Genomic DNA, 24780 nt, shown 5'->3' with positions numbered 1-24780 from the left:
GAGTTTTCGATTTAGATTAATATATCGGTAGTGTATTACGAGATTGTCTAGCTGCCGTAATAAGCGACACGAATCGATAACTTTTCCTTCTTGCATGTAACTCATGCGTAACAAACATAGGCGCTCACCCCGGAGAGTAACGGCCAGGTACGCGAATGATAAACAAACAGTCGGTGCGTCGCGGCCGCGATAAGCGCGCTGTGCTACCTCTGCCGTATTGTCAACAGAATCGTTCTCGTTCCCGTATTCGCGTATCATTCGGCGTTATCATTCGGCGTCGCCGTTGCGCGCTTAAAATAGGACCGTGCTTACTGTCTTATTATTGCGCGATAATGATATACGCCTCGTCGATTCGGTGGCTGTCGTTATCGAATAGTAGATAATTCCTCGTCGACTACTCGCCGAGCGGAAACACAAGTTGATAAGAGTTCTCGTTGCACGAATTTTCGGTGATGAAACACTGTCGCCGAGAGCGAGGGAAAGTGCAGTCTCGGAGCTTCTCGCGAGATGATCGGAATCTTGCCGCGAATCGCGTGAATCTGCGTCGGTGATCGAGTGGCGCGCGGATGAACGATGACGAGGACTCGCGATGCGAAGTCCGAATGGATGCGAGTCCGACGATTCGGACTTCTCGTTAATAATGGCAGAGAGAATATTTCGACGGCATTGAAAATTTCTCGAACTTGCAAGGACTGTTTGCTGGCGAACTACGAAATCGTGTTGCATCGGTTAAGAATCAAGAGATCCGTCATATGCGACGAGCGATTATCGTATGCGCATCACGAGCAGGAGGCGCGTTTGCGAGTACACGAAAACGCATCGAAATGGTGAGTACATTATGCGTTTCGACCTGTGTGCGACGTCTACAGTCGTTAATCATGAAGAAATATTATACTCGCAAGCTTATTGTTCGTAAAATCGCGCGGTATAAATTTAAAAACTGAAAATCTTTCGCACACGGAGAGGATAATTTTGCTAAAATACAGATCTAAAAATAATTATGTTGAATCGTTAAATTATTTATACTGGACGTTTAAACTAATTGCTAGAATATTAAAACTTGTTGCAGCAGTATTCTCATGCTCGAACGTCTTACGTAATTATTTTAATAGTCCAACATAATGATTTTAATAAAGGTCAACATAATTATTTTCTAATCTATATTTGGCTAAATTTCTAGAGATACTACAAAATAAAATTATTCTTTCCAAATATTAAAATTTTCAAATTGTAAAATATTAAACTTAAATTAGAATAAGTTATGCAATTTACATCAAAATCTCAATTAAATATATAAATTAAAATTCTCCGTTTGTCAGATATACGAGATATTTATATATAAACCGAAATTAAATAAACCATATTTTAATATTTCATAATTTAGAAATCTATTACAAACATTCTCTCAAAAATATGACGTTTACATTTATAATCGACATAAAATGCTAATTATCGGTATTACGTCATTATTGACTGTTAAAATAATTTTTCATTTAAGAAAAAAACCGTTTACAAATTTATCTTACTTATCGAAAAGATTGATAACTTTATATGCATAAACAGATCGTTAATTGATCAAATGACGCGATATGTATTAATATTTTTTTACGTAACTCGTGTTTATATAATTATTATATTTTTTTTTCGATATAATTTTTATAACGCAAACTACGCGCGAAAATAAGTGCGAAAAACGCTGCAGATTGTTCGCGATTGTTTGATATAATTTATAAACTATAAATATAATTTATAATTTATTACATTTTTTGATAATTATTACGGAAAATCTGTATTAAATTTCGAATGAAAGTTGTAAAAATCAATAAAGTGCGCGATTAAGATCGGTAATTAAATTTAAATGATATTTTTCCGAGTTTTTCGCGACAACATATTTCTACGGGAAGCTTATCACTTACGCAACTGTTGATGATTGACCTGTTTATGTCACCGATGATAGATGTAGTCACACATCATCCAGATATCGAGTAAAGGTGAATTAACAAGAAAAAGTGATTTAATAAATTTCTTGATAAATTCGATAGTGCGTGTTTTTTTTTTTTTTTTTTTTAAAGTGAACAAATAGATTTAAATATCTAGTTTTAAAAATATAACAATGAATAAAAATAAAATATCCGTATTTATAACTTTATTTCAAATGCGGCAAACAAAACGGTTTTTTACGTAAAACTAATATTGCTATTGTTTTGAATCTATAACCGATATTTGAATTTATAATAAAAATTAAATTAGAGATAGCTCTGCGATGAAAATAATACGGCTATTTATCGAAAAAAGTTAATTACATAATAGTACAATATTTTCTATCGGATCATTCACGGACTTTATTCTATTTTTTGCTGTAGAGAATTTTTTATCGATACGAACCCATGACTGACACAGTTGACAAGACGCGAAAAAGAATGTATCGTAATTGTTGCATTCGTCGGTAAATATTGTCGACTGATTCTATCGATAATCAATATGTGCTTTAAAAATCGCTCTAACAATCGGCTCCAATATCGTAGGCTTTCTCGCGCTAAATGCAGTCTGGAGATAAGTGCGATAAGCCGTTTACACGCTGATCAATATGTTTCACACTCCGTAAACAAAATTTCCTCCCCGCATGTTCGCCTACGTATTTTTAGAGCAATTTTTTTTCGCTGTTCAAGGGCGAGATTCGAAAATAAATTGTTAAGAAATTCCTTCATACGCGCTCTTAGGCTCATTTGCACAGTTCTGACAGTTCTTCTCTTTCCACTATTCTGGCAAACGGAATGCAAACGACGGGGTGTGGTTCAATGATCTCTTGACAAACTTAACGGATAACGTACACAGAGAATAAAATGCCGTTGAGTCAACAGCATCAGTCCAATTAGAAGTATTTTGTTAATTCGGTAACAGTATTAATAAAACCAAAAAGTTAAAAGTAAAGACAATAACAAATATAGTTGGATGAATAAAATTTGAGTCAACTACATATTATATTAGTGACAGCCAGTGCGTTCGATTGAACCAAACATTTCAATTCATATTACAGCATTTTGTTCTCCGTGTACTGTTACTTGGACTCGCGTAATTGCGTTCTTCTGCTAGAGAAGATTAAAAAAAAAAAAAAAAATCACAGAAGAGAGACATAAGGCAAAGAAAGCTATCTCTTCAACGATATTTCAACTCTGATTAGAACGTGATTGTTCAAATATAATGTACTCGTTATTTGCGATTGATAACGTGGAATAATACACGGATACTCGTCGGAGGAAAACCGAATCGTTCGGATAACGGGAAACCACGTTACTCGATTGCGTTCGATCGTATGTTAATTGATTTGAAGAGAGAGAAACGGAACCAGCGTTCGTACAGTAATTATTTTACTATACGTCAAACATTTCCCAGCTACCGACTGGCGCACGATCTTGATGCCTGTTTGCTTTGACCTCGTGCACAAGGCCGCCGCGGCACCGTACTGTCATTCACGTGGCAATACTCGGGCGAGCAGGTAGCAGCAGCGGACGCGAAACGTCGCTACGTCTGTTTTCGTGTTATCCGTCGAAACTCGATTACTTTATACGAACGATTAACAACAGCTGTCGGTCTGCGCGCTCTTTAATTAACTCCCACGGATTAATGAAACGCGCCAATGTAATCGGCGGCTATGCGACGAAGTATCTCACGCGATTCGCTCACTTCGTGTACGTGGATCGACGCGATAAGAGGAATGGAAAAAGCCTAAATTATTTTATTTATGCAAGTAATAGTTTCTCTGAGAATTCACTTCAATTCGGATGTATCTCGTCGCGCTTTGAATATTTCGTTAAAGATGTATCGGACATGCAGTCCCTGCAAAGTAAATAAAATTTGGAAATGTGTTTAATGTGTTTAACACTTTAAATAAACTATATATGTACGAAGGTTGTGTGAATGAGATTATATTTTTATTTAATAACATATTTTTGTAGTTTATTTAACTTATTTGTTATTAAAAATTAAATTGATAATTTTTTACAACATTGAGAAAAATCTCGATTTTTTTGTGTAAGTGCTTTAAGTATTCAAGATGACTTATACAACGTTTTATTGTGATTGTTTGTGTAGTTATTTTGTAAATAAATAAATGAATTTTATTTATTTTACAGAATTGATCTCTGCAACGAAATTTACATAAATTATCTTGAATATTTAAAGTACTTAAAAAATTCAGATTTTCGTTATTTTATTCCACATTTTATTATTAATCGTATTTACTTCTTATTGGAATAATTTTTTATCCAAAGAAAATCACCGCCAAATTTTGAAATGTAATATAAAATGATGTTTTAAACAAAATGCCCTATGCATCCTTAACTTAATTCGTCCGTTTCGAATTGTCCGCGTGGATTAATATATCACGAACGGCCAGATCGTGTGATTTAGATAATGGAAAAGCATTCGATGTATCGCTCGATCGCATTTATTAACACGTGTATTTATTTTGATTTTGAGGTGTGTTGCGAATACTAAATTTCGATTTTATATTTTCGAATGTGATTGAAGTTTGTCGGATGATAGCGCGGATGATCACATCGCCGTTCTATTTTCGCATCGTTCTTCCGAGACAACAGTACGACAGTAAAATGCGTGTCGCGCGCCATCAACGTCGGGAATACCATGCGATTATCCTGTTCTGATGATTAATACGCGCGATCGTACTAGTGTTTTCGCGAGCGTTGTGCTGCGAGTGCAATGAACGAATCTCGGGGAGAAAAGAAACGCGACGTCGCCGTTGCAACATCGGGTCGATGAGTAAAATACTGTTTTTTTTTTTTATCTTATTAACTCTCTCATGACGAAGGTCCGGCCGTATAATAATACAATGTCGCGTTCTTAAGAGGTACCCATTATTCTTACCTCAACTTTATTCAACGTAAAACTTTTCGAGTGTAAAGAGAAACGGAGTTTACTTGAAAAATTTAGTTTTGCGAATTATGAAGTTTAGTGAGATGCGTGAAGGACAACTATAGCCAGCGGTAATATTTGCATATTTCGCGGAAGGCGATTATAGTTCCGCGGTGGTATTAGCGAAAGGTAAAAGAGATCTGCATAAGAATATGCTATATGAGATGTGTAATGCATAATATTTTAATGTATATTAAATTAAGAGCGCAAGAGATGAATAAAGAGATAAAAAGAATAACGTTTTATAAAGATCTGCTTCTTACAATGAATACAAGAGTAAATTACAACGCAAACGCATATCTTGGAATTAGCATAATCATTAATCTAGGGAACATTTTGCATGAATCGTTAAACATAAGCACATATATTTTATAACTCGCAATTGAAAATAATATGAAATAATGTATTGATAAACTTGTTTCATGAAAGTTATTCAAGATTTTTTACGATGTGCATTTCACGTTTCGATTAGTTTTATTTTAATTTTTTTACTGTCCATTCATCCTTTATCGTTAATTCATTTTCACTTGAAATAAAGACATTTAATAAAGACATTTAATAATGTTATTTAATAATTATCTCGTCGAGGTAATATGTGCGAATATTATGAGCTGTTTCATAATGATCGTGCAATAATTTAATTAGATTTTACGAGAATTTATCGTTCACTTGTCACAATCAGTTGAATACACTTGCACAATCAGTGGATTTTTTAATTAAAAAAAAATAAGACTATTGAATCATCTGTGATCAGAACGTAGAACTTTATTCCGAGTATCTCACCCGATCATAAATACGAGTTCTGAAAAATAACTGGCATCTGTTGATCCAGGAATTAATGCTGGTATAACGAGTAATAATACATATAAGAATTAAATGATAATTTTGAAATACTAAATTATATCATCAATATTCTAATATTATTGCTTTAATAAACAATAAGAAGTATGTTTTTTGCAAAAAAATATTTTTTTTTTATACTCGCCTTTCCGACATTATTCATAAAATCACGTATTCATAAATTCGCATTTTTATCAATAGCGCCAGTTATCATATCAGTAATTTTTATTAGTAACAATATTTTACAACTCGAACAATTTACAATATCTTATATGAACCGGCATAATTATCATGATTATCATTACGTAATGTAAGCGTATTCCATTAAAAACGAAAATTCTGCAATCCTTTGAGAATTGAAATTTCTTTGTTGGTTATTTTTGGTGTCGCGAAGATAACTGTGACAGCGCGCTATAATTTATGATGGGCAGATAGATAACGGGTGTTTTTACTTGTAATCCGCGACACATCAGGAAGCAAATGTGAGAATTAGCCAGTGCTAGCCGCAAGATCGTTAGACCAACAATAGAATGTGGAGGTCGGATATATCCACCTTCTTTGTAGAATCGCATTACTCATACCCGGCACGCTAATGACTTTCAACGAAATATACGTCACTCGACTCATTTCCAACACTTAGACACTTAGAGCTTCATTACTCGCTTTAGTCTTTTAGTAAAAAAAATAATTCCTAGTTCTGTTATATTCTGTGTCAGTGCCCTGTAAGCATACAATATTCCTAGAATTTTATACGATTATTATTAAAAATTTAAATAATTTTATCAATGTTTCGAGAATATTATTTAATGTTTTTCAATATTATGGGAATATTATGTTAATGTTACATGTCGGTTTTTACATAATTTTTGTCGTATATTATTTCAATTGGTATATCACTTCAATATGGAATATTATGAAAAAATTCTATAAATATTATTGTGGTAAAAAATTAATGTGAATTATTATGCATAAAATATTTATAAATTTATTACATTTAAAAGTTATAATATTCCCGATAATTTAAACTATTGAATTAAATAAAATTATTTTCTTCTTTATATAATATTTATATAATATTATCAGGAATGGACATGTAACCATTTTTATCAATATTTCAGGAATATTATTTAATATTATTTAATAATAATATTATGTGTTTATAGTGTCAATATTAAAAATAATAACACAGGTAAATATGATTTAAATTGAAAAATAAATTGAATTAAATTATAACATTGATGTATTTTTCCATAATAAAGCTAAAAATTATTAGGATCATTAATAAATCTTGCTGTTTAATGTTATTGAAATTATAAATCAATCAGAAATATCAACTTCCATTAGCATCATTGAAAAATATTGCAATATCATGTTTGTTTGTTAGAATGCAATTACGATGATTCATCGTAAACTTGAACGCTCATTAGCATAACTTCAATTAAGTAAAATTAATAGAACAAAAAAAAATTCCATACTTGCACTTAAACAAAATTAGTACGAAGTCTATCAACGTTTGCGCTTCCGTAATTTACTTTCTAAATTGCGTCTTTAAACTCTCGAGAAAGTCAAATTCAGGAAGCTTTGGCCTCTACATCCTACGGGCAATAATGAAAGATGAACTTTGCATGCAGCGATATGCTTGATTTAGAACCGACACACAGCAACGATTCGGGCGGGCCAAAGCGACGTCAACGCCTAAATGAGTTTGCATTCAAACTCATCGCATAGCCAAAGTGCATCGCCGCCGGGACGAACTCATTGCTGTCAATTTGTCGCGACGTCTTCTCTCTGCAGCTCGCTCTCTTCGAGTCTGCTCGACTTTTAATAGAATTCGTCGCGGATATCTAACAGTGCGATCGATACGACGAATCACGCCAAGATTGGCGCGGCACTAAATTTTAAGTACAAACGCGATTCGATGACGGAAATATTCTCCGATTTACACAATTTATCCGGCAAAATGTGAATTTTATTGCAAAATTATCCGGCGATATATCAAGGCGACACGTCCCTTATTTTTCACGATAAATAAATAATAATACTATATAGATATATCGTTTAAACGCTTGCGCTCGTGATCTGAAATATTTAGGTTGATCTGATTTAAATATCTCGATCGATCGAAAGATAAATGTAAGTTGAAAACGTAAATTAAAAATGGGAATTTTCTCACGTTCATCTCTCGTTGGCTGTTATTACATGTGGAAAGACGTAGGTAAAAAATAGTAACGGCCACACGTGAAATCCTAAAATAGTCGTACCATTTTTTTATACAGTGTTTTTACAGAGCTGGAAAAAAAATTAGCGTGTCACGCAGCGCGTTAATTACGCGAAACACCTAGAAATTAAATTGAAACGCCTCTGCATCAGACATGCTAGTTTCTCATACGTTTATATATAGCAGGCAATTTAATAACAGCCCGATCAACATCGTACGACTCTACATACGCGCGAGTATAGACGAGCATCCTGCCAAGCGTCATTGCTTTCGCAATTAAGCGCACGAAAGAGCCGTGCATTACGCTTCGCGCCGCAATTGCGTCTTTTTGCGTAAAATTTCCCGACGCACCGCCGCGACGGGAGCAGAGAGAATCTCCCGCCGGCAATGGCGTGTATCGATTATTGTCATTTAACAGAGGGCAGAAGGCTGGAGAGACGCCACCACGCGCGTGGTGACAGTTTCCCGATCGCACAGTACGGGTAAAAAAGCAGCCGTTTCCTCTTCCGCGTGTGCGCCGTCCAATAAATTAGCATTATTTACAGACTGTTACGATTCCGGGCGAAAAATGCACCGTCGACACGTGAATTACGCGTACACAATAGAAAACTGTTACGTGGCGCCTTATAGCTAGCGCGCGAGGCACCGCTAGGCACGTATGATACAAAGGTGTGCTGCACGCACGTGGAAGTGCCCGATAATAAGAGATCCGCGCTAGTTTAATGATAATCATGATAGTGCGGCCTTACGAGACTGGCGCGATCAGCCGTTACTTTCGAAACGACTCGATAGAAAGTAGGTATCTTTTACCGGAAATTGCTTTATCTGAGAATCTCGATTGTCAGCAATTTTTTTTCCATGATGGTGAAAAATATTCCCGCACTGAGAAAAAAAATTTTATTTGAATACTTGCAACGAAATATTTGTCTACGGTACACAAATATTTGTTCGATAAAAGAAAAGATGGTTAAATTACATTAGTGATTCTTGTACTAAACAAATATTTACTTAAACTTAATCAATATTTTCATTGCAAGTATTTAAACAGATGTTTATTAAAATTCAGTAAATTTTTTTCTCTCAGTGCGGTATCTTCAGATATTACAAATATTCTTTTCTGTTACGGAAAAAATTATATTAAATACTGTTGCAATCGTAGAGCAATTTTTTTCTACGTTAAGAAAGAAAATTGCATGCGAATTTAAGTTGCATTGATATTACCTTGAATTATAGCTGTTAAGATATGCTCATCTGCATGGCTATCACATTGTAGTTCTTACACTAACAATAAGTAATATTAGAATATATGATTGCCTTAACCGAAGGATTGTTATGTCTTTAATGTGGCCTGCAGAACAAATAGTATGATTCAGAGATCTATAGAGGATATAATGATAATTGGATAATATGACCGTGATGTGTATAACGCAATTAAAATCGAGAGAAAAAAATTGAGAAACGGTCTTAGCAGGATTTCATAACGCCCAACTAATATTTTTTATACGGTTTTATACATTTTTCTAATTCTCGTTACTTTTAAAATAAAGCAATTAAATTGAACCAGTATAATGATATAATATTAAATTGATAATCAATTTTATCACTGCGTCTGTAAGATATCTTCTCTCAGAAAAAAATAATTTGTTACGCATATTATTTCCAAGTATTAAAAACATTAGTGATCACAAGATTTGAACCTGGATTTATAAGATATAGTTGCACGGCACATCAATTGTGAGTTTAGTTCCATTGTAGCGATAAAATAGACAACGGTAATTCAGCTCGCGAAGAATTTTCACAGAAAATGAAGTATGTGTTATATCGTGATCCTTTTAGTGCGTTATTTATTATCAGTAAAATTTCTGCGATACATGCCAGCGGATTAGTAGCGACTACGCCTGCAACTCGTGAAACTCGCGTTCTTCCGGCAAAGTTTGCCGATTTAACCCAAGCTAATCTAATAGCAGACAGATTCTGTTCTATTTCTGCTGCTAATCTACATCAAACTGCTAAATTGCGTGTACAGCTACTTTGTTTCTGCCATCAATTTGTTGCAAAGTGTTTCATGCGAATAGATTCTATTATATTTCTGATAGCATTCTGTCGTGATCTGATAATACGGTCATATTATGATTGGATAACATTTGTAGCCTCCGTATAGCAGCTACATTACTGAGATTGGGGCAATCATATAGATCACTTCCAGAATATATGGGTTCCTATAATTCTCTTTTGTATGAGTAAGCGAAAATAACATTATTATTCTATTGCAACAATCTAATTTTTTTTTTTAATTTTTAGAGACGTATAAAGATCGAAATTATTCGAATACGAGTGAAATTGAATCAGGTAAAATTCTATTCGTTTCGGATTTCAATACCTATGAATCGTATCGAATCACATATTGACAATTTTATAAAATTATTTATAATGACTTTATATTATATGATCAATATTATTTTGCTTACATAGAAATCTTTTATTAAAATTCGAAATAACATTTGATTCGATTCGGCGTTGAAAACGTTTGATTCGCATATCTCTATTTTTTTACAGATATTTTGCGCTTATATTTTGTCCGGTGTTGATCCGGTGAAACCTTCGAATCGAATTACATTGAATTCGCGATGCTCGGAAGGACCGTGTAATCGTGATTCACGGCGATGAATTAGAGTGATCGCGGGTTTTTGCAGAGTTCTCCGAATGCGCTTCCTATAACTTGTTTCCCTCTCTCGTGAAATAGCATCTTAAGGTTTCGCTTAAGTCTTTGATATTAAGGTTAATCTTCTTGATCTAGTTTTCTCTCTGGTTTTGCGCCTGGCATTCGGTTCTCTCACGGTGGCACATTAACCGCAGTTAATATCCCACACGCTGGAAAGTTCTATGTTACGACTTTCTATCTTTTTGATCGGGGAGCGAGCGAACGGGCGATCGCGCTAATCTGCAGGCACGACTCGTTCCTGCGTAATTAAATCTGAATTTCATTTTGCATCAACCAATTCGATTCAATATAATTTGATTTACGTATGGAGTATGCTGAGAATTTAGCGAAAATGGAAAAGTGAATTGATGATTTCATTTTCGATTCTCTTCGTCGAGACGAAGCTATCGTTCTTCTCATCACATACACTAACTTTTTTTTTCGTTAATATTGTTGAAGCGGTCATGAATCTGAAGATTACGTCTCTTCTAGCGCGCCTACTGACACTATTATGAAAATACATCGTCTGCGGACATGAAATAATATTTTATCGCGGTGTCGATAAAAATTAGATAACCCCTATCTATTTTTTGGAGCGCGTTAAAAATACTACTTTGTATCATAACAGTCTTATGCCACACATCGTTTTGATTTATGTTGAAATAACGTTGACATAAACGTTATAACGCAATCTCCTTGTCTTTTTTTTTTATCCAAGCAACTTTGTATTAGGCATTTTAACGGGGTGAAATGTAAAAATATGGTAAGCAGGATGCGGGATCGGCTCCCCAATTAAAGTTCCTCCACTCTGATTACCCGTATTATCGTCTCGATGAAACGCGACAATCGTGTGATTTATCGGAGCAACCGGCATCTCCGTCGGATATATCATAGCGCCATAAACTCTTGCGTTTTATAGTGCTTATAATTAGTACATGTAATCCTCCACAAAATTTACGATCTACTTAAACTTGCATTTAACTTGCGCTAGCTCGCGTTTAAAAACGTATAGTTTGCGTCTTTCAATATTTTCTCGGGTGGGTAGCACAAAGCAGGCAAAGTTAGTATTAAGAAGCGACGTTTATTTACGCTCGCGTGTCGCACGTGTGGTTGCTGACCATAAGGTAAAAAATCGCATCGCACGTTTTATATTTAACGCCGCAACGTCCTTCGAGGGCTTTAATTAAGGGCATTTTCGTCTCGTTGATTTAGCTCTTTTCAGTTCTCGACTACACAGATACATTCGTGAACGATATTAATGCTTCACGGACCGTGGCGTTTGTCACGTCTATTCTTTCATGCGTATACATTTAATTATAAGTGTCCAAGCTTCACGGGAATATAAATTTTTTTCTGATTGATTTCTGTCCGACTTGTAATTTATTAATTGAAATTTATATTTATATTAAAGTTAAAATTAAATAAAAAATTAATGGTTCTGTCATATTAATATAATAAACATGAATCATTCAATCATTAAATTCGTACACTACTCTCAAAAGATGACACAAGTCATCTTCAATATTTAAAATACTTGAACAAAAAAATCAGATGTTTTTTGTTATTTTTTACATCATTATTAATTATATTTTCGTTAGAGCACATGTCTGCTTCCTATTGAAATAACTTTTTATCCAGATAGAAAATTATCGCCGAATTTTTTTTATTACTTTCAAATGCAACCATAAAACAATTTGTACCTTTTTCATAATTTTCTTAACGTTTTGAGAAACGTCCTACATGCCATTAAGATTTGTAGGAAGAACGTGTCGCGTCGTGATTTATCGGGTTGACATCCGGCATTCTGATTTTAAGCAGAAACATTTTAGCCATAATAACCTCCGGTTTAGTCGCGCGGCATCACTCCGTGGACTCCGTAGATAATCGCCCTAGAAAGAGGACTCGTTCTTCCATCTCGCTATTAATACCGTTTCGTGCCCGTAGCCCTCTTCTATTCGCGTTCACGTTGATCTTTACGAGACGGCTCGCGTTCGCGTTCGATTTTACGAGCAGTGGAGAGACCAGCTCGAGGAAGGAACAAGCCGGCTAGTGGCCGGCTAAATATACGTCGTGAAATTTTCAAAGAGGTCTTTATGTATATGAGTACGCGAGTGACCGTTCGCGTTCGCGCGTTGACATCAAACGAGAATATTGATAATTATATATGATTACACATATTATGATTTATGCCGATGAAAACTAGTCCGTATCTGCAAACGCTATCATTTATTTCTTACGCTCTTTATGTAATGCGTAAAAATATAGTTATATAATAACGTAATCGCATTACATATTACGACTGCAGTATACAAGTGATTTATCGCGTCGATAAATTCCCGGTCCTTCGCAAATGTTCAGTTGTCTTAGGTCGGAAATAGTGACACGGAAAGAATTGTTTTGCTAAAGCATTTAAAATTTCAGCTGGACAGAAATCTGAAAGTATTTCGTTAAGCCATAAAAATAAATATGTTGGACTCTTGAACTGATTGCTAGAATATCAACATTTTTTGCAGCATTGCTCATCATGTTTGAACTTTCACCATAATTACGTGGACAATTCAATAAAATTATTCTCAGATCCATGTCCGGCTATAAAAATGTTTAGATACATCAGCAAAATCGTTCTTTCTGTGTACTCTCGCTATCGCGTGCAATGATAACTACGTCTTGAAGGCGAAAGGTCGAAAAAAGGTATTGTTTGTAGATTTTATTGCTAGACGCCGGAGAGAAGTGGACGCGAGAGAGAGAGAGAGAGAGAGAGAGAGAGAGAAAAAAAAGAGTTGCAGTGCAATGAACTGTCGTCCGTGCCACTGGCCGGCCTTGCGCGCAACACTTATCGTACTATCAAAAGGCATTAACAAGCGTGCATACGGTTGATGGAACGAGCGTATTACAATTGCGCTCCGTTGGAGCAACGGTGCATTTTGCGGTCAAAACCGCCGATCTGCATTGAATGCAATGTACCGTGTTAACTAGAGATAAATGAGTCGGGTATCTGAACGTTCGACGAGCCACGGACTCAAATGAGCCCGTCACTTTAGAAATAGCAGAACGTACAAATCTATGAATTAAAGATGGGGACAGACGGCAGCGCAAAAAGTGTTTCAACTAAAAGAAACTTGATTAATGTTAATTTATCTAAATACGTAACTAAATATATATACAAAGTCGATCTGTAAATATTATTAAAGTCTGCAATCCTGTTCCGCGGCTAATTTCAAACTCGGCTAATTACTTCGGTGGAAATTTCAAAGTTTCAAGTTTTCATTTAAAAACGTTATTATCGACGGAAATAGGAAAATGTTTAATAAGTTACACGTGAGATAAATAACACGTTTTATTTAGATCTTCATACGATTCCAAATTAGATTAGAACGAAAAGAAAATGAAAAATAAAAATGTAGTTGTACTTCGCACATTACAAATATGCGCACATTACAAATATGCTTAATAACTGTTTACACGTATACGTGTGAGAGTTAATAATAGCATGCCTGAGAATTATTTAGAGAACACGGGTGAAAATTTTTTTTTTTTTTTTTAATATATAAAAATATGTAATACTTAAATAATGATTCGGCAGAGAATTATTATCTAAGAGGTGAATTCGAACGTGCGGCTAATGTCAATTGCAGTTACTACTTAATTCTCACCGGTTGTGTAACGCTTAACGATAAGAAATACGAAGGATGATGCGAAGCCGGTTGAATGTGACGTAAATCCAGCGTCGATGTCGCGTGAGGGGTTTCGTAGGGTCGCATTATCTGTCGGATTAATTAACGTCTGCCGGTCCCCTCACTTTTAATTTCTGACTGCGCGTTAGGATAGTGTCGTTTGTGTTCGGCTTAAAACCCTATTATGTCACGATTTATGGCTTGCAGTATTTACCATGACGCGTATATCGTGTGCGTATATTTTTGTGTCGCAGGAAGAAAACATGATAACCATCGAGGTATTAAAAATATTACTTGGGTTTTTAAGAATTACTGCTATTTGCTATTTTTGTCGCACGATTATCTTGACAGCGCAAGAGACAATTTGCTGATTAGTTTTTGGTGAAGTAATAATTCAATCTTTGAATTATCTTGTATAAAATATATGTTTTCTTTCTTAACTCTCCGTCGACCACACGGGATGATTTAAAACCTCCAGGTAATTTTCCCATTTTGCTAATTCTGCATTTCTTCCTCAAATTCGGACATGTACAAAAAAAGTAAAAAAACGTTTTGGGTCTTATAATTGTACAATTCTATTTCTAAATGTTAAAAAAGTATATCAAAAATTTTTTCAGATTTTTTAGGATTCACAAACCTTTTGAAAGATCCTGAGAAAAAATTTTTTATACTATATAATTATATGAATAAAAATGTATATGATAATTATATAGGATTGTATATAATATATGTTATTATGTAATTATATAATTACATATTATTTTAATATATATGGTCATATTTGATGTATAATTCTATGTAATTACATATAAAAATTTGTTCTCCGGATACAACTGTGATTAGTTAGTCTGAGGAGAATTAAAAAATCTTTACTATCTCAAAATCTAATTTTACATGAAACAGGAGAAATGACGAAATCAAAAAGTATAAATAATATATACATATACGTAGCACATTATCCATTAAATAATAATTTTTGTTATTTTCCATTAATTTCTCAAGTTTCTAAATTCAAATCTATTTTATTATACGACAGTTCATCAACTTTTCATTAGCCATGTAATACTTGATGTCAAAATATTTAACTATCTGACAATTAATACCTCAGTAACAACGTATAATAATCACTCTGCAGTGGGTCTTAAATTTGCACAAGTGGTTAACACAGCCGAATTAATGTATCCGCGAATTAATACGCGCAATGGCCGTCCATTTAAACGCACGCAGAAGTAGTTATTTAAATCATATACGACTCCCTATCGGTACGCTCGCGGCACGTCTTTAAAAGCGTCCTGGCGGCGCGGCGTCTTTAAAAAGCGTCCGGGTAAATGGTCAATTGAACTTTATCGATTATAGACGGTTTTTATCGCGATACACACGTCGAACTTCGATCCATATTCCTTTTGTCGACGAGGCGGAAGATTATCAGCCTCCGCGCGCGCACATGTTGCAGTGTTGCAACGTAGCAGAAAGAAGCGCCTTCGGTATCGTCGCCGTTGCCCGTCGTCGCAGATAACCCGTGGCGCAGATAACCGAGGTGACGCGGTAATTTTCCCGTATACTGTCACGTTTATACCGTTGACAAGGGAAACGTCGTGAAATCGCGATGCCAGTCGCCTCCGGGAGGATCGCAGATCTACCCTGCGATGTGTCGCGTTTCCGTCGTGAGTGACAGTGAATGCATCCGGGATAACGTCGTGCGATAGAGAGCCGGACACGAGGATTAATATCTTAGAAACAGGTAATTCGTTTGTAGACGTGAGAAACGTTGTTAGACGGAGGGAGCGAGAAAGCACATTAGCCGTTATTTAATATCGCGTCGCGAGCTTTTCCTCGTAAATTGTAAATTAAATAACTCAATTTTCATTGTGTCAATAATTAAACTTGCTTTTGTGTTTGTACTTCATTTGTCTTCTAAGATAAATAACGAATCGGTTAATTTTAACTAGCTTTCGTGGGAAACACGGCCCTCATAACGAGAGTGTTCAATACTGTCTTTCTTGACGATAATATATTTTAAATTCTTCGAATATTGTTTAAAATTGAGAAATGCAGCGAGAAGAATTCTTAGAATCGTCTAGCAGTTATATAAATTTCAGCCTTTTACAGCGAATCCACTTGTCGATTTTAACAAAGCCAAGAAACGACTCAAATTGATGAAAGGTCATAAGTTTAAAAAAGAGAATCGCATTAAATTTCTTAAATATTATAATTTATTGCTTCACAATCTCGCAATGATTATAATTCATTGTCAGTGTCTCGTAGTCTTTTAAGGACGATCGGATATATATGGCAAAATAAATCAAGTTTGGAAATGTGTTAATATTAACACTTTAAATAAATTGTCATCAAATATGAAAGTTGTGTGAATAAAATTATATTTTTATTTAATAACATAATTTTCTAGTTTATTAACTTTATTTGTTATTAAAAATTAACTTGAATATTTAAAGTATTTAAATAAAAAAGTTTAAATTTTTTAAATTATTTCTTATTTCATTATTAGTTATATTTTTATTAAAGTACATGTCTACTTCTTATTGAAATAACTTTTTATTCAGATGGAAAATCGCCACCAATCTTTTTCTACTACTTACAAATATAAAACAATCTGTAATTTTTTTAATAATATTCTTAATGTTTTAAGAGATGTCTTGTACAGCCTTAAGTGAGCTTTTATGTGTGATATGGTTTGTTAAAGACATATTTGCGGTTTTAGAACAATTAGTCACTATATATTTTGCTACAAGTAAAGATAATGCTTGCTAAAATAAAACGCGTATCTAATCGCGAGCCACTTGTTCTCTATATGTTCGTGCAAATACTACCGTTTAAAGTAGGTCGTCTAAGTATAATTCATTGTTTTCGAAGATGTTAAATATGTTTTGCGGATAACACATTCCGAGTCGAGGTGCATGCCACAACTGTTTCTCCGATCTCAGTTACATAATACGCTTTTATGGTTTAACTATTTTCCGATTTTTATAAAAAAAGAAAATCGCAACTTTGCTTGAACAAGACCTAAGTATCTTTCCTCTTCTTTTGTTTTTTTTATTCAGCCACTTAATATTTTATCGTATACATCAATCTCACTTTTTTCTTCCGCGTTTCACAAGAATTAGCCAATACCATAGACCATCAATTTTTATTTTGCAAGAATCCGAATATGTAAATCTTTGAAAGATGAGTGAGTATGTAAAATTTATCTTTAGCCATTATAATAAATTTATTATTATTCTTCTGAAATCCCAAGATTTATTTTAAATATTACAGTTTTTACTGTAGTCGGCAATTTTTATTAAATGATCAGTGAGTAATCCTTACGAAAAAACTACAAAAATACGAACAAATTATTGGTATATTACTGAAGTTCTTTATTTAATAATGTATCAGTAATTTTTCTCGTATAGGTTTTTCCGTAGGAGAAGCTGCATGGAGAAACTCCTTATCAATAGCAATTTTAAAGATATTGATCGAGCGTTTCGTTTCAATCCGTGGTCATAAGATGACGCTGTACCTGCAAGTAACAAGATCGATCGTTATTTCAGATTATATCACGTATGGCTTATAGGTAGAGTCGGAAAATTCAATCGCGTCAGAAAGTTATGGCGGGATGGATAACTCAGGGAAAATTCTCGAGGAAAATCGCGTCTCATGCAATGTGCAATTACGAATAATGTAGAATAAAACGCGTGTCGCAAAGAAAGGACTATAAATCCGGTAAACTGCCGTGTTTATTGCCTCTTAACTGTAACGTGCTTTTGAAGTTAGTTCTAAGCTAAACTAGAAAGTGTGACGTATATATTAGCGAGATACACGCGGCACCTACACGTGTCGCAAGACGCGCGCTACGAAAGTAGAAGAAAAAAAGCCGAGTCCATTGCGAGGCTTGCAATAATTTAGTAATCGGATCTGAGGCACTCGTATCAAAGTACTTGTGTGTCACAATCGACTCGACAAGCGAAACTTTATACTACCGTTACAACAAAATCGCGAATGTTGCGCCAAATATCACTGATTTAATAATATTAGAAAGCATTTCTACAAACTTGATTTCTGCATGTTTTGCAAATTCTAATACTCTATAAAGAAATAAAGTTTTGCATTCAAAAAATGCGTCGGAAATTGAAGAAATAAAATATTTTATTCTTTTAAATAATAACGCAATATTATTTAGATCAAATTATTTTTGATAGAAAATTATTTCAGAATTTTTGCCTTTCAAAAAGCAGAAACATTTGCTGGTGTAATTGTGCAAAGGCATTCCTTTTTATAATGTCATCATTGTTGTTTTAACGAAAATGAACGAAACGTTTTATAATTTCATAAAATGTGTATCGATATAAAGATTATGCCACGTGCGGTGGTTACATAAAATGTCCATAATAATTTATGGAAAGAAATTCTTTCGCGAATCTTGTGATCCTCAATTAAAAGTAAACAATATTATTTATTAATATCATTCAATATTAATTTTTTTTTATCGGATACATGAAGAATGCAAAATTTGAAAAGTGAAAAATATTCTGTCTTTCTCACTCCAGTGTACATAGTGCTTACTCATATAATATATAAAATTATTTATATAATTATTTATATATTATCTATAATATTATAATTATTTTTATTTTAATTACTAAAATTTATTTATTTTTATTTATATTATATATATTAGAATTATGTTATTTCCATCTGAAATGAAAAAAGTGTTATTTTATTTCTCTGTGTATATTATATTAGGAGGAATATTATTATAGATATTGTGAATGAGAAATAAAATTTTAGAATCAGTTTCTTTAATAAATATTTAATATAGTGTACAATTAATATTAATAAGATGTGAAACATACCTTATTATTTATCTATAGTGTTTATTGAAGAAATTGATTTTAAAACTGATTTTAAAATTCTTAATATTATTCTTAATATTGTTCTTTTATTGAGCACAGGGTTTAAGTTTATGTGATTAATGAAAGAAAAGAAGGACAAATAAAAATACGAATATATATTGTTTTTACATCTTAAATTGTTTCGTTGAAGAGCATTGTCTTAAAATTATCTAGATAAAACAATATAATCTTTATGCAGATAAATTTATAATTAAATCATTTTTATCTCATTTAACATACATTTACATGATATTTATTTTAGCTTTATATAGACAAATTTAAAATTAAATCATCTTTAACTTATCTTTATTTAGATAATTTCAAGCTATCTAAGCGTTATACTGCGTACATGTAATATCTAGTATAGTCTTTGAACATTAGTATTTATCTTGCAATTGATGTTATTGCACGTGTATAAACACTTCTCGGTGAGAAAAGATTTTTTAACCACGTGGCGGGGTATCGGCACCGATTCCCACTTCTCAGTCACCTGCTCCGGCGGCGCGTGCAATACAGACGGTGCATAGCATGCAGGTGCGTAGGAGACAAGGCGCGCACGTGAGATAGGTGCTGGTGCAACATGCAACACAACAAGCGTCGCCGTCGCTCGGCGAGTTAGGACGAAGGCGGTATAGGGAAGCGTATCGAGCGACGCCGACGGCGGTGGCGGCGGCAGCGGCTGTGGAGAGAGAGGAACGCGCGCGCTGATCGACGGCGGTGGCGTTCCGCCGCCGCCAGTGTCGGATGAAGATACAGCTCGTTCGCGTCGTTCCGTCCCTCGCGTCAAGTCGCGCCGGCCGCGTGCGTCGCCGACTCTCTCTTCGGCGAACGAAGGAGAGAGCCTCGTCGCTACTCTTTGAATTTTGCGTGTGCCATCCTGCTCGAGTGCTCCACCGAGTTCTCTCTTTCTCTCTATCTCTTGCTTCCCGGGTTGCCGGAGAAATAATCGACCCGGGGAGCGTTAACCCCCGGTAACCCCGAGGCGGAGGATACCGCGCGCGCGGTAGGATCGATCGATCGGCGATTTCGCCGAGTTTGTCCGGTTACGAAATTTCGAATAGCGCCCCTCGGCCTTGGCGGTGGCGGCGAGACGATCACGGCAAGAAGAGAGGTGGCACCACGAAGAGAGATTTAAATATTTCCGATTGCGTATCGGGATGCTCGAGAGGTAACCCCCGGCTGGCTGAATGCGAGCCGAGATCGCGCATTTTTCGAATTGGGATTTGGATGTTTTATGAATGAGGCGTCATGAACAGAACGTAACGAGAGCGTTGGACGCTCCCATTGGGAATGGAACGATTCAAAGATGCCATGGAGATCGCCGCGCGATGATCTATCGCTCTGGCGAGTCGCACGCTAGGCTCCCGTAGATTTCTCTTCTTCGATCTCGTTGCCAGTTTGTAAACAACGAAGCGCGGTGACAACCGTCGACGACAACGGGAGATTCTTCTCATTGTATTATCGTCCGCCCACGCGCGCGAATCTCACGCGCGCGAATCTCGGCCGAACAGATTTGCGAAATTGCATCGTTAACGAATACACAACGCCGCGATGAGTTGAAGCATCGTCGGAAGGGAAACGAATGGAACGGTCTCGCGTACATCGATGGAAATGGAAAGATTTTAATGCCCTCGAGCAGCATCGCTCGAGCTGAATAATAATCCGCAGCCCAGCGGCCGGTGGTCCAAACTTTACATTCGCGATTACTTCGTTGTTGTTTTACAACAGCGCGTCCTCGAATGAGACTTTCCGACGAACAGATACGTTTCAAGTATCCTTTAACGCTCGTTTTATCAAGGGACTCCCGTGTAATCGGCCGGAAGATAAAAAACGGATCCGCGATACGACGAGGTATCGATACTACCATCGTCTCCTCTGGTATCCGCGGCTAAAATATCGAGCGCGTTGAAGGGAAACGCAATTGACCGCCAAACGAAAAGAGAGAGAGAGTCACGCCCGCGATGCTACGAGAGACTTCTCGATGGCTGTCTGATCGGTTTCTAATCGCTGGAGATACCCAGTCTCTCTCTCTCTCTCTCTCTCTCTCTCTCTCTACAACGACTCTCTCCGTTGATTCTCGCGGCTAACGACTTGGAGAGAGCGAGCGAGAAAGAGGAAGAGAGAATCGATAGAGTGCACGGGCTCTCCGTGCCTCCTTGTCGTTAGTACGCAGTTCGACGAGTGCTTCGCCCTTTCCTGGTTGTTGTTGGCCTGGCAACCGCGTGGCGATACCTTAAGGGTGCCGACGTGCTCGCCCCCGCCGCCATCCCCCTCGACGACGATGACAACGAGGCACAGCGTTGCGTTTCTCCGTTCCTCAATCGATCGATTCGCGAAGAAGGAGATAAATCGTCGTCAGCTGATCGAAGCCTTTCGAGGATCAGCCGATTGAGCGGAGCCAATCAGCCAAATCGGTCCGAATCTCGCGCGAGGAACTCGAGAGGATCGAGCGCGATCTCTCGAAGCCGTAAATTTCGTCAATCTGGATCTTCGCGCCGTCACTCTGGATATTCCACGGAAACGGAAGTGTCCCGGAGGATCGGAATCACTGATCTCGAAAACGTTTAACTCGCGAGGAAATAGGGACGTGATTCGCGACCCGTGTAAAAGTCTCGTTATTAGGAGGAGACGGAAGCCTGGGGGCTTCGAGGCTCCTCGCGCGGATCTTAAGGAGACTACGAAAGAGGGTGCGCGAACGGGGGTGCATGGGAGAGGTGCACGGTCATCTCAGAGAGCCCATAATGCTTTGCTTCGTTCAGGGCTTCTACACGAAGGATGACTCAAAGGCGCGGCGCAGCAAAAGGTAAATTAACGAATTGCTTAATTTATACGGGAGGTTTCTCCCCCCCTGAGAGATTCCGCCGGAAGTCTTTTCGGCTGCGGGTTCTCCGAAAGTCTCTTCTTTCGAAATAATTAAATGTGCCGCTTAGCTGTTTTTATACTTGTATAATTACTTGCATCTCTTGCTTTTTGTTATATTATATAAATGTGCAAATGCTACATATTATTTATATAACAAGTACGCGATGCTTCGACATAGAGAATTTAAAAATTGGAACTACACAGACGTTGCAAAAAAATTATATGATTTAAATGTATAATCGTCATTACTTTTGAAAAGGGATGAAATTATAATGTAACTACAACATTGCTGCAACTTTCACGTTGTATAAAATGACACTGAAACATAGCTGTTATATAGTGAACACATACACAGTAAAAAATAAAATGTCCCAGAAAATCTATTCTAAATTTTAAGTTAAAATAACTCTTATATTTTAACTAAACTTTTGAGTTATTTTTACTTAAAATTTAGAGTGGACTTTCTGGGACATGCGAATATATTAAAATTATATATTTTTTTTTTTATTGCGTAACTGTGTCAACTGTACTATTTGAAGAAATATTTATTAAAATTTAGTAATTTTTTGCTCGATGCAGAAGACTTTAAATAACGAGTTTATATTATGCCGTTTATATTTGCGTATATTGTTTGCTAATTATTGCAGATGGCTATTAATTAATTTGAAGAATTAACCCAGTAACAAGCAATCAATTCAAATAGTTAGTTAGTGCTCATTAAATTATGAAAATTCGTTCGGTACGATAATGCTGGTAATCGTATAATTCGTATTATTATTGAATATTGCGTAATGTCCATGTACCTAGATGCATTTATCGCTGTTTATGTATTTATCGCTGATTTCGTGCCTTATTTACATCCTCGGGATATCGCAAAATAAGTTGCGTTACAACGATTTCGATGCAATTCCCGATGAATGACATCGCGATATCGATTCCGAATTCCGTTGTTGATAGCGGAATGTCATCGCAATTTAACCGAATTCGTTATTGTGCATTACGAAGCAAGTGATGGACGGTTTTGTACACACCCGCCGCGCGTTTACCAGGAGCGAAAATAACGCGAAAACGAAAATAATGAATTTATTTTCTCGTTCACGGAATAAAACTTAGCAGACTCGGATTCTTCGGATTCTCTCAATGTGTTTATGAAAATCACGCCTTTTTTTTATTACGCTGATAAAATCTGTTACGTGCTTCGAATTCGCTTGCAATCGACGAGGAAGGAAAGCAGCCGCCTTACGATGTTACTTCGATTATTTCTTCACCTGAATAGCGATCGTGTGACTTCTTCCTTAGGAAGGAAAAACGTGAAAAGTGAAAAATTTCTCCATCAACTTCGACGAAGTAAAGATTTCCACTGTTCACGTTTCCACCTTTAGGGAAAAGGTTACGTGATCGGCGGTACCCTGGGCTTTTTAAACACGGAGAAAAGGATCACCGAGGGCGGATCGCGTTAGAGCGCACGCCTTATCGCTCAAGAGTTAATATAGATTCGAGAGAACGTGCTTTTTTTTCCTTTTCCCTCTCCTTTTTCTCTCGACGTACCGCGTACGTTGTACTATTTGGGTCACTGACGTCGCAAGCGTGTAACAACTGGCACAGGTTGTATGCGAAGAAGATGAGAGAGGAGAGGCCAACGACGCTCGCAGCGACGAGAGACAGACCGACCGCGATTCCGGTTTTACGCGCCTCGCGTTTCTCTCTCTCTCTTTCGTTTTCTACGTCCCTCGGCCATAAAAGATATTAGAATTTTGCGGGACGCGGGTCGGAGATCGTTCGACTGACAAATGGCTTCGCTCGAAGGAAAATTATTCCTCTCGCCGTCAGTGTACTTGAGAAAATTCTAAAGAATTCTATTAAGCTATTGATTAAAATATTACTGTTGACATCGAGGATGCGTCAGATATTTGATGTAGCCTGATGTAGAAGCTGTAAGTTTATTTTAAATTACGTCGGAATTGACTTTTCCTTAGCTCTCCTAATCGGGAATTTAAAGCCCTAGGCAAATTTTCAATTTTGAATTGCTCTGCCTCAAATTCGCACACATAAAAAAAAAATGAAAAACATTTCAAGTAATTGTATACAGTAAAAAATGAAATGTAAAAAAGGTTCACTAAGTTTTATGTTAAAATAACTCGAAAGTTAAGTTAAAATAATTCTTATTTTAAATTATTTTAATATAAAAGTTAAAAGTGGACTTTTTTTACATTTTATTTTTTACTGTGTATAATCGCGTTTTGTGGAATGTTGAAAGAAGTTATCAAAATTCTTTTTAGATTTTTTAGAGTCCAAAATCAGTGACTTGGTTGGACCAGGAAAACAATGGGGAAAAAAGAAACGCTGGACGAATGATTTTTGACGAATTACCTATCATTTCTTAATTTGCAAATAATAAAAATAAAATATATTAGCCTTCTTAAGAGACGACTTTTGGATTATACAATAACGAACACGTTTACCTATGAAGCAAACCTTACCTTCTCTTCCGGTGTTATATAATAATTTCCATTTTAAATGTCAAGGAGACTATTCAATTAAAAGATCTTGCCAGAATTTAAATTATTCCTAAACGCGTTCAAAAATAACACGAGGAGATTTACGATAAAGATGAATGTGTACATACGTTTATACATGTTGACGATCGGCAAAAAAAAATCTCGC

At 35.9% G+C, this 24780-nt stretch overlaps 1 protein-coding gene across 7 annotated transcripts in view; it reads left to right on the top strand.

Annotated features, from left to right (window-relative positions):
- Positions 1-24780, top strand: part of LOC105207629 — a 79444-nt gene that overhangs the window by 21798 nt on the left and 32866 nt on the right. The window contains exon 1 of one of the 7 annotated variants that reach the window (XM_026132355.2): positions 287-827. The exons of the other annotated variants lie outside the window; for them this stretch is intronic. Within the exon in view, the coding sequence (XP_025988140.2) occupies positions 574-827 (254 nt within the window). The 5' untranslated portion in view covers positions 287-573. Of the gene's footprint in view, positions 1-286; positions 828-24780 lie in introns of those variants that run through there. 7 annotated transcript variants of the gene reach the window in all.

This window comes from Solenopsis invicta, chromosome 14, assembly GCF_016802725.1.
Source record: "Solenopsis invicta isolate M01_SB chromosome 14, UNIL_Sinv_3.0, whole genome shotgun sequence".
In the NCBI taxonomy this organism is placed as follows: domain Eukaryota; kingdom Metazoa; phylum Arthropoda; class Insecta; order Hymenoptera; family Formicidae; genus Solenopsis; species Solenopsis invicta.
The sequence above is the reverse complement of the archived record's forward strand: the minus strand, read 5'-3'. Positions and strand labels throughout refer to the sequence as shown.